Source organism: Oncorhynchus clarkii, chromosome 13 (genome assembly GCF_045791955.1).
Source record: "Oncorhynchus clarkii lewisi isolate Uvic-CL-2024 chromosome 13, UVic_Ocla_1.0, whole genome shotgun sequence".
NCBI classification, from domain to species: Eukaryota; Metazoa; Chordata; class Actinopteri; order Salmoniformes; family Salmonidae; genus Oncorhynchus; species Oncorhynchus clarkii.
The window spans coordinates 33,261,565-33,271,587 of NC_092159.1; the positions used below are offsets into that span (position 1 = coordinate 33,261,565).

The 10,023-nt window shown below is 41.3% G+C and overlaps 1 protein-coding gene and 1 pseudogene across 7 annotated transcripts; one reads left to right on the top strand and one right to left on the bottom strand.

Moving 5' to 3' along the window:
* Positions 1 to 670, bottom strand: part of LOC139364558 (endoplasmic reticulum transmembrane helix translocase-like) — a 40,535-nt pseudogene extending 39,865 nt beyond the window's left edge.
* LOC139364557 (coiled-coil-helix-coiled-coil-helix domain-containing protein 5) lies at positions 308 to 8,467 on the top strand. 7 transcript variants are annotated; one of them, XM_071101390.1, is made up of 5 exons: positions 308 to 341; positions 1,014 to 1,040; positions 6,176 to 6,316; positions 6,911 to 7,062; positions 7,414 to 8,467. In XM_071101390.1, coding segments are annotated over exons 2-5 (324 nt in total). In that variant the 5' UTR covers positions 308 to 341; positions 1,014 to 1,038; the 3' UTR covers positions 7,443 to 8,467. The 7 variants fall into 7 exon arrangements, with proteins under 7 accessions (XP_070957491.1, XP_070957488.1, XP_070957489.1 ...); XM_071101385.1 differs by lacking the exon at positions 308 to 341 and adding an exon at positions 700 to 879; XM_071101386.1 differs by lacking the exon at positions 308 to 341 and adding an exon at positions 700 to 879 and having other exon boundaries at positions 7,417 to 8,467.
* The last annotated feature ends 1,556 nt before the right edge of the window (positions 8,468 to 10,023 follow it).

The window sequence follows — 10,023 nt, forward strand, 5'->3', positions numbered from 1 at the left end:
AATCAGGTCAAAACTTTCTGGACAAGGGCACAACTCTATTACACATCATTTCAAAATGTCCTTGTGTTGAGCATAAAATAATGCTAACTAGAGTGATCACCAGTTATGTTGGGCAGTGTTAGTTCAATCTCCAACACCTAATTCCAAAACAACTGCAGATGATCCATCCACTTTACCTTGGAGCAGGTGAGCGTGCACGGACCAATAACCGGAGAGCGCTGTGAGGACGTGCGCGATCCCGATGGCGGCGAGAGCAAGTAGACCGGCTTCTGGGTACTCGGAAGTACCGTACATTCCGAGCCACACGTACAACCAGCCAGGGTACAGCACGGCTAAAAAAGGTAGAACCGTGCCGTGGAATATCCGGGGCCTGCGCCGGTACAGCGACACTGAGCTAACATTCTCGTCGTCAGTCTCGGCGCTGTCATGCTGGCTGTTCATTGAGGGGGGCTTTTGCTGGTTCCCCGGCCCCTTATTTCCGTCCTCCCCAACCATATTCCCGTTTCTTAGTCGCGTTCGTTTTTGACCCTCTCTCTCCGGGCACCCTCTATCCTCCACCTAGCTATTAGTGTCGGTGGCAAGGCAGTTTCATACAATCCAGTTGTTTTAGTCCGGTGTCAGGTCCAGTTTCTGAATCGGCTCATTCTCACACAGCTGCTTCCGTGTACGCAACCACATTTTTGCTCTCGTATGGTTACTTCCTGCCGATTTGAACACATTTGTTTGACATCAAATATCCTCAATCGAGTGCATATTAAAATGAGCATTTTAAAAGCAGGGGTTAACAAAATACAGGTTGAAATATCACATGACAATCGGTTGTTTCTCCTTTAAGAAATCGATGTCAAATCTGGAATTGACAACAACCCAGGACCAATGGTATAGAACAATGGCAGTATGCAACGTGTTTCGACCAGTCGAAATAGAGGAGGGTGTATGCGGTAGATATTCTGTGTATGGCTGTGAACACATTTTATAACCTTGTTTTTCTTTTTACTTTCTTTTTAAACAAGCCTTCAAACTACCTCCACCACAAACATGTAAGTGTCTAAACGTTATGCATTTAATTCAGTTTCATAGCTATCTATTTGAGTAAATCTACTTTGTAAACTGTACTCATTTACACCAATAAAATACAATTGTGACTTGACCAGTATCAATGCGTTCGAGACATTAACGTCCAGATAGCTCAAATTCAAACTACAATTATAATGTCAAGATACGTTCGGTGATTACCAAATATGGAGTTTCGATGAGAATCTTAGTTTACTACCATTACGGCCAGTATGTACTTCCCCCAAAAAATGCTCTTCTGCATGGTCACGGCTAGAAGGGATCCATACAGTTTGTCAAATTATCGTCAAATCTGACTTTTCGTAACGGGTTAGGAAAGAGGATCCAATTGAAGATTGCAAGAGAATGTGTATTATTGCTCCTATCTGTCACACGCACTTGTGTTAGCTTTTTTAAATGCTTAAAAACGGTTAATAAAGATGTTCAAAGTTGTCGCAACTAAAGAATAAATGAACAGACCACGTCAGCTACAATAACTTTCTCATTAATGTTCAATTTTTTTTGTTGTTGCTATGACTGTCATGTTGTTTTTTTATCTACCTTTGTTGAATGCACTAAGTCGCTCTGTGTAATGGCATCTGCTGAATGACCAAATTGTAAATGTAAAAAATAAACACTTGCAAGGCATGCTGGGTATTAAGTTAATGAGCTCCGCCCCCAAACAAGTACATATTTGATAGGTGCGGACCTGAACCAATCATAGACGTCTATGCTACGTTTCGCAAGTTTGAACAGGCCAGGCCAGTTGTTTTATTCAATATAGTACAGAATACCATCGTGGATACCATTTTTTTTTAATGTCTGCGTCCAATGTGAAGGAAGTTAGAGGTAGTTTCACGAGCCAATGCTAACTAGCTTTAGCGCAATGACTGGAAGTCTAAAGGAATCGTTAGCATGCTAGCTGTTTTTGATCACATGACTGGGGAAGTAGATAACTATATACAGTGCCTTGCGAAAGTATTCGGCCCCCTTGAACTTTGCGACCTTTTGCCACATTTCAGGCTTCAAACATAAAGATATAAAACTGTATTTTTTTGTGAAGAATCAACAACAAGTGGGACACAATCAAGAAGTGGAACGACATTTATTGGATATTTCAAACTTTTTTAACAAATCAAAAACTGAAAAATTGGGCGTGCAAAATTATTCAGCCCCCTTAAGTTAATACTTTGTAGCGCCACCTTTTGCTGCGATTACAGCTGTAAGTCGCTTGGGGTATGTCTCTCAGTTTTGCACATCGAGAGACTGACATTTTTTCCCATTCCTCCTTGCAAAACAGCTCGAGCTCAGTAAGGTTGGATGGAGAGCATTTGTGAACAGCAGTTTTCAGTTCTTTCCACAGATTCTCGATTGGATTCAGGTCTGGACTTTGACTTGGCCATTCTAACACATGAATATGTTTATTTTTGAACCATTCCATTGTAGATTTTGCTTTATGTTTTGGATCATTGTCTTGTTGGAAGACAAATCTCCGTCCCAGGCTCAGGTCTTTTGCAGACTCCATCAGGTTTTCTTCCAGAATGGTCCTGTATTTGGCTTCATCCATCTTCCCATCAATTTTAACCATCTTCCCTGTCCCTGCTGAAGAAAAGCAGGCCCAAACCATGATGCTGCCACCACCATGTTTGACAGTGGGGATGGTGTGTTCAGCTGTGTTGCTTTTACGCCAAACATAACGTTTTGCATTGTTGCCAAAAAGTTCAATTTTGGTTTCATCTGACCAGAGCACCTTCTTCCACATGTTTGGTGTGTCTCCCAGGTGGCTTGTGGCAAACTTTAAACGACACTTTTTATGGATATCTTTAAGAAATGGCTTTCTTCTTGCCACTCTTCCATAAAGGCCAGATTTGTGCAATATACGACTGATTGTTGTCCTATGGACAGAGTCTCCCACCTCAGCTGTAGATCTCTGCAGTTCATCCAGAGTGATCATGGGCCTCTTGGCTGCATCTCTGATCAGTCTTCTCCTTGTATGAGCTGAAAGTTTAGAGGGACGGCCAGGTCTTGGTAGATTTGCAGTGGTCTGATACTCGTTCCATTTCAATATTATCGCTTGCACAGTGCTCCTTGGGATGTTTAAAGCTTGGGAAATCTTTTTGTATCCAAATCCGGCTTTAAACTTCTTCACAACAGTATCTCGGACCTGCCTGGTGTGTTCCTTGTTCTTCATGATGCTCTCTGCGCTTTTAACGGACCTCTGAGACTATCACAGTGCAGGTGCATTTATACAGAGACTTGATTACACACAGGTGGATTGTATTTATCATCATTAGTCATTTAGGTCAACATTGGATCATTCAGAGATCCTCACTGAACTTCTGGAGAGAGTTTGCTGCACTGAAAGTAAAGGGGCTGAATAATTTTGCACGCCCAATTTTTCAGTTTTTGATATGTTAAAAAAGTTTGAAATATCCAATAAATGTCGTTCCACTTCATGATTGTGTCCCACTTGTTGTTGATTCTTCACAAAAAAATACAGTTTTATATCTTTATGTTTGAAGCCTGAAATGTGGCAAAAGGTCGCAAAGTTCAAGGGGGCCGAATACTTTTGCAAGGCACTGTATAATATATAATATATATAGTTCAATATTTTTTCTGCATGCTTTCTATCTTGGTTTGGTAATTTAAGTTGACACTGAAACCTATTTTCCATCCCGAAAATGACGACTTCTTAGATGGCTTGCTTAAAAATGTTCTATATAGAAAGATTATGTAATTAGCTCCAATGATTGTATTTTCCTCCATATTAAAGGTATAGTTCGAGATTTTGGCAATGAAGCCACTTATCTACTTTTCTAGTCATGTGATAAAAAAACAGCTAGCATGCTAACAATTCCTGTAGACTTCCAGTCATTGCGCTAAAGCTAGTTAGCATTGGCTCATGAAACTACCTCTAACTTCCTTCACATTGGACATAGACATAACAAAATGATATCCACGATGGTATTCTGTTGCAGCTAGCGATACTCATAAAATAATTATTTCACATTAAAAAAAATGCCCCCACCCCCCATTAGTGGGGCAAAAAAGTATTTAGTAAGCCACCAATTGTGCAAGTTCTCTTACTTAAAAAGATGAGAGGCATGTAATTTATCATAGGTACACTTCAACTATGACAGACAAAATGAGAAGAAAGAAAATCCAGAAAATCACATTGTTGGATTTTTTATGAATTTATTTGCAAATTATGGTGGAAAACAAATATTTGGTCACCTACAAACAAGCAAGATTTCTGGCTCTCACAGACCTGTAACTTCTTCTTTTAAGAGGCTCCTCTGTCCTCCACTTGTTACCTGTATTAATGGCACCTGTTTGAACTTGTTATCAGTATAAAAGACACCTGTCCATAACCTCCAAACTCCACTATGGCCAAGGCCAAAGAGCTGTCAAAGGACACCAGAAACAAAATTGTAGACCTGCACCAGGCTGGGAAGACTGAATCTGCAATAGGTAAGCAGCTTGGTTTGAAGAAATCAACTGTGGGAGCAAATATTAGGAAATGGAAGACATACAAGACCACTGATAATCTCCCTCGATCTGGGGCTCCACGCAAGATCTCACCCCGTGGGGTCAAAATGATCACAAGAACGGTGAGCAAAAATCCCAGAACCACACGGGGGGGCCTAGTGAATGACCTGCAGAGAGCTGGGACCAAAGTAACAAAGCCTACCATCAGTAACACACTACGCCGCCAGGGACTCAAATCCTGCAGTGCCAGACGTGTCTCCCTGCTTAAGCCAGTACATGTCCAGGCCCGTCTGAAGTTTGCTAGAGAGCATTTGGATGATCCAGAAGAAGATTGGGAGAATGTCATATGGTCAGATGAAACCAAAATATAACTTTTTGGTAAAAACTCAACTCGTTGTGTTTGGAGGACAAAGAATGCTGAGTTGCATCCAAAGAACACCATACCCATACCTACTGTGAAGCATGGGGGTGGAAACATCATGCTTTGGGGCTGTTTTTCTGCAAAGGGACCAGGTCGACTGATCCGTGTAAAGGAAAGAATGAATGGGGCCATGTATCGTGAGATTTTGAGTGAAAACCTCCTTCCATTAGCAAGGGCATTGAAGATGAAACGTGGCTGGGTCTTTCAGCATGACAATGATCCCAAACACACCGCCCGGGCAACGAAGGAATGGCTTCTTAAGAAGCATTTCAAGGTCCTGGAGTGGCCTAGTCTCCAGATCTCAACCCCATAGAAAATCTTTGGAGGGAGTTGAAAGTCCGTGTTGCCCAGCAACAGCCCCAAAACATCACTGCTCTAGAGGAGATCTGCATGGAGGAATGGGCCAAAATACCAGCAACAGTATGTGAAAACCTTTTGATGACTTACAGAAAACGTTTGACCTCTGTCATTGCCAACAAAGGGTATATAACAAAGTATTGAGAAACTTTTGTTATTGACCAAATACTAATTTTCCACCATAATTTGCAAATAAATTCATAAAAAATCCTACAATGCGATTTTCTGGATTTTTTTTCTTCTCATTTTGTCTGTCATAGTTGAAGTGTACCTATGATGAAAATTACAGGCCTTTCTCATCTTTTTAAGTGGGAGAACTTGCACAATTGGTGGCAGTCTAAATACTTTTTTGCCCCACTTGTGTGTATATATTTAAAAAAAAATATATATATATAATTTTTGTATATTTATTATTTGTTTTTATATATATTGTAACGACCCTGAGTTTATACGCGCGGAAATCGACTCTGCGGCACAGTCGATAGCGCACCGGACCTTGGGCTAGAAGGTCGAGATTTCATTACACTGTTTTCAGAAGGGATCGGACCTTGCATCCATGACAGTGCGTGTGCTTGCCCGGTGAGCGCGTTCCTGTAAGACGTAGAGCCGCAAGCTAATTAATTTGTCCTATTTAGCTATTTTACCTGAGTTGTTATTTTACCTGAAATGCACAAGGACCTCTACTCCGACGATTCTTTTTTTACAATAAACAAAGGCTTAGTGGGCAATTTTGTTTTTCATTCCTTCCACAATTGTCATTGTCACAGAAGAGGACACACAGTCCATGATTGGACATCACTGTAATTGTCTATGCATATCACAGAAACTGTTCTGCATGTCTGTGTCATCCTTCAGGCAGGTTGCCATGGATATCACCACCAAGTATTGCCATAAGGAGATGGAGAGCTATGGGCAGTGTGTGGCCGCTCACCCGTCAACATGGCAACAGCACTGTCAAGACCTAAAGATGAAGGTGGCACAGTGTACCTCTTCACAGTAAGGAATAAGCCGTTGTCCCTGACTATCAGTTGCGCATGTATAACTGTCTTAGCCTAAAATCCATAACCTGACTTTCAACTCCTTGTACTCTGTGTCATTGTTTTGCATGTTAAGGAGTAGAATGATAGCAGCAAACAGACTGGTAGTACCCAGGCTATAACTGACTGGCCGAGATGGTCATATGTAAACCCGATACAGAGCAAAGTGGGCCCCCTCCATGAGTCTGGTTCCTCTCTAGGTTTACTCCTATTTTGACAGTTGGAAACGGGGGAAAAACAGGCAAGTAGGAGAACAGTAAGGTGGACGTGGGGAATGAACCCTGGTCTCCAGTGGGGAACAGTATGTGTGACTAGCCAGGAGCGTTAACGCTAGACCACAGGCTTTGCACAGGTTCTCCTTCAAGGCCCAGGCCCTATCCCTTCCACTGTGCTTGTTCTTCGAGGGTCTAGGTTGGGTTACTGTAAAGAACTGTTGATGTGAAAATAATTCAGATGCAAGTAGTCAAACCAGTGGGTACTGTACAGTGCCGATGTGAAGTGTAGGATTGTGTTTAAGTTTTCTTCAAGATCTTCTTGATCAATGTTTCTGCAGCCCTGTGATCCAGAAGATCCGGACAGACTGTTCAAAAGAGTTCACAGAGTTTGAACGCTGCTTACTAGAGAACCAGAACTCACCTACCTCTTGTTCAGCACACGTGGCACGCTTCCTCGGCTGTGCCGAGACAGTGGACCTTGCCGGAGTGGGTGAGTGTTCACTGATTGTAGATCAGTCTCCGGCTCGTTCACAGCCCTCACTTTTCTTGTGATTATTCTAACTTTTGACTGGTACTCCTTGGCCTTGAGAGAGTGCTTTACATCAGTGTCTTTCATATTCGGTCTTCAAGTACCCCCAAAGGTAAACATTAAAGCACTATCTTACTACATAGTATAACCTGTCCAGTGTCCGTACACCATAATGTATTTGTTAATCTCGGTTATCCCAGAACAAACATCTTGTGTAATTTTGTCATTTGTTTAGGTATTCTGTTTCTGAGAGATTACCTTTTTGAATACTTGGTGTAGTAGTTGAAGAAGTGAATAGATCTCCTCTTTCAGCAGTGAACCCGGTTCCTCAGCCCTCTTAGGACCCAGCAGTGACCATCATCCATCCCTCTCAGAGAAGATATCTCCTTCCTGCAATACTAACGCCGGACTGCTCTATCAATCATGGATAAATCACTGCCCAAGTCATATTGATAACATAACATTCTGACTTTGTACATGAATAAAGTGGACTCTTGTCCATGGCTACTTTAGGATTTGTCAAGAGAACTCGGAATGTTAGACATTTACAAGTTACTGGGACTGATTTCTGCCTGAGACCGTCAAGATTCAAGACAGGTTATTTCTTGAAGTTATTTAATAACTATTCGATGCTACAGCTCTCTGACAATGGGATTCAGAGGTGTCCTCTTTTCTATATGTGAAAATATTCACTGTGCAGCAGGTTGTGTGTAATACATATTTATAACACTGTAGTAACCTCGGGTAGCAGCATAAATGGTTCTCTTTTCCTCTACAATTTATATTGATAATGAATGTGTGTAAAGGAGTTAGCTTTGCAACCTCACATCTGTGCACAACTGCGTGTTATCCAAGTATCCCTGGTTTGTGGTGTAGTGGTCTCTTGTAAATGTTATTTTGGGGGAAGTTTATCATTAAACTCCTATATTTCAGTCCTATTACTCATCCAGTTTGGATACATACTCTGATGTTATGGTGCCCCTTTCTCGCTCCCACGCTCATTTTCTTCAGGTTGGAATAAGTCATGGTAGAATATTCAACCGTGGAATGTATGATATCTCTCCCACACATCTCTCCTTGGCTACTCACTTGTTGAGGGAAAGGAGGGAGCACAGGAAGGAGGGGAAGGTGGCTGGAAAGTTTTAATTTGAAGGAACTAAGGAAAGGTGGATGAAACAAGAGGCTTTCCACTGGCCGGAGGGAACAGAGCCCAGGAAAATGGAGAAGGTGGAGGCTGTGGAGTTATAATCTGTTTGACCATAGAGAGACAGACGAGGGGGAGGATGTTGAGTTATGTGCCCTTTGACTACTAACCGGAACAGGCCACCTTTTCTGCTTCAATTATTAAAGGCTGAGGTAGACGCAATCAAGTGGAGAGTTTCTTCCTTAGAATTGTCCGTCTTCAAAAAGGTCAACACTTTGACACAAACAACATGCAGAGGCTCTTTTCTACAATTACATTATAACTCTCTATCATACCACTGAGTGACAAAACATTAAGAACACCTTCCTATTATTGAGTTGCACCTCTCCCTTTTGCCCTCAATTCGTCGGGGCATGGACTCTAAAAAGGTGTCGAAAGCGTTCCACAGAGATGCTTCCCACAGTTGTCAAGTTGGCTGGATGTCCTTTGGATGGTGGACCATTGTTGGTACACACGGGAAACTTGAGCATGAAAAACCCAGCAGTGTTGTAGTTCTTGACACAAACCAGCACGTCTGGCACCTACTACCATACCCCGTTCGAAGGCATTTAAATATTTTGTCTTGCCCATTCACCCTCTGAATGGCACATCTACACAATCCATGTCTCAAGGCTTAAAAATCATTCTTTAACCCGTCTCCTCTTCATTTTAACAAGTGACATCAATAAGGGATCATAGTTCAACTGGATTCACCTCTTCAGTCTGTGTCATGGAAAGAGCCGGTGTTCATAATGTTTTGTGCACTCAGTGTAGCAGAAGAAGCCTTGCATCATCAGCATATTACACATACTCAGAATAATGTAGGCATATTTAGTCTGACTCTGAATTGACAGGTTATATTGAAGAAAGGCGACATTACACGCAAAAAGCACATACACTGGAATAGGTCACAGAACAAAAACTTGGAACAATTTCTTTCAGACAATCTAAGAATAAGAATTTCTCATACCTTCCAGAGAAATGTATCCCACAATAAATTATATCCACGTAAATACTATACTGTAAAAAATATATATCATCAGTCAATTATGAGAAATCATACAGGAAGCGGACTCCACAAGATGGTCCCAGTGTGGGTATATGCTATAGGAAAATACTATCATTAGTGCTATGTTCATAGTAATAATTATTTACATTTTGAAAGTGTGGCACACAGCTCATGCTACAACATAAATACTTAACCATAAGAGTACAAAATATTGAACAACGTCTATTCTAAGGTGTGTTTTCGATCAAAGATAAATAATTACAGTGATTATACATATAGTAGTACTGTATTATTCATTGTAACAACAATAATATTAACACAATTATTTTACATTGGAATACATACTTGTTTATCGTAGCTAGGGCCAGTAGTTTTCCTGACCACATGACCTGACCAGGAAAGACTCCTGGGCCTAATCATACTTTTTACTTAAGTGTTACACACCAATTAGTATTCAACTTCTACATTTTAGTTAGGGCCTAGAGTTTTTCCAGCCAAGGACAAACTCCTGCACCTTTATTAGTGAATACTTCACAGTATCAAATAAATAATTACATGAAGGCTAGCTCTGGTCCATGTTATCACATACGGCTTGCTGATGCTGAGCATTCCCAAGCAAGCCCCACATAAACCCCTGAACCAGAGCTACATGAAAGCGTTACACTTTCCTTTACACAACCCTGTTTCCTTTATAAGGTTCTCCGAATGACCCTGTCAGCCTACTCTGTAG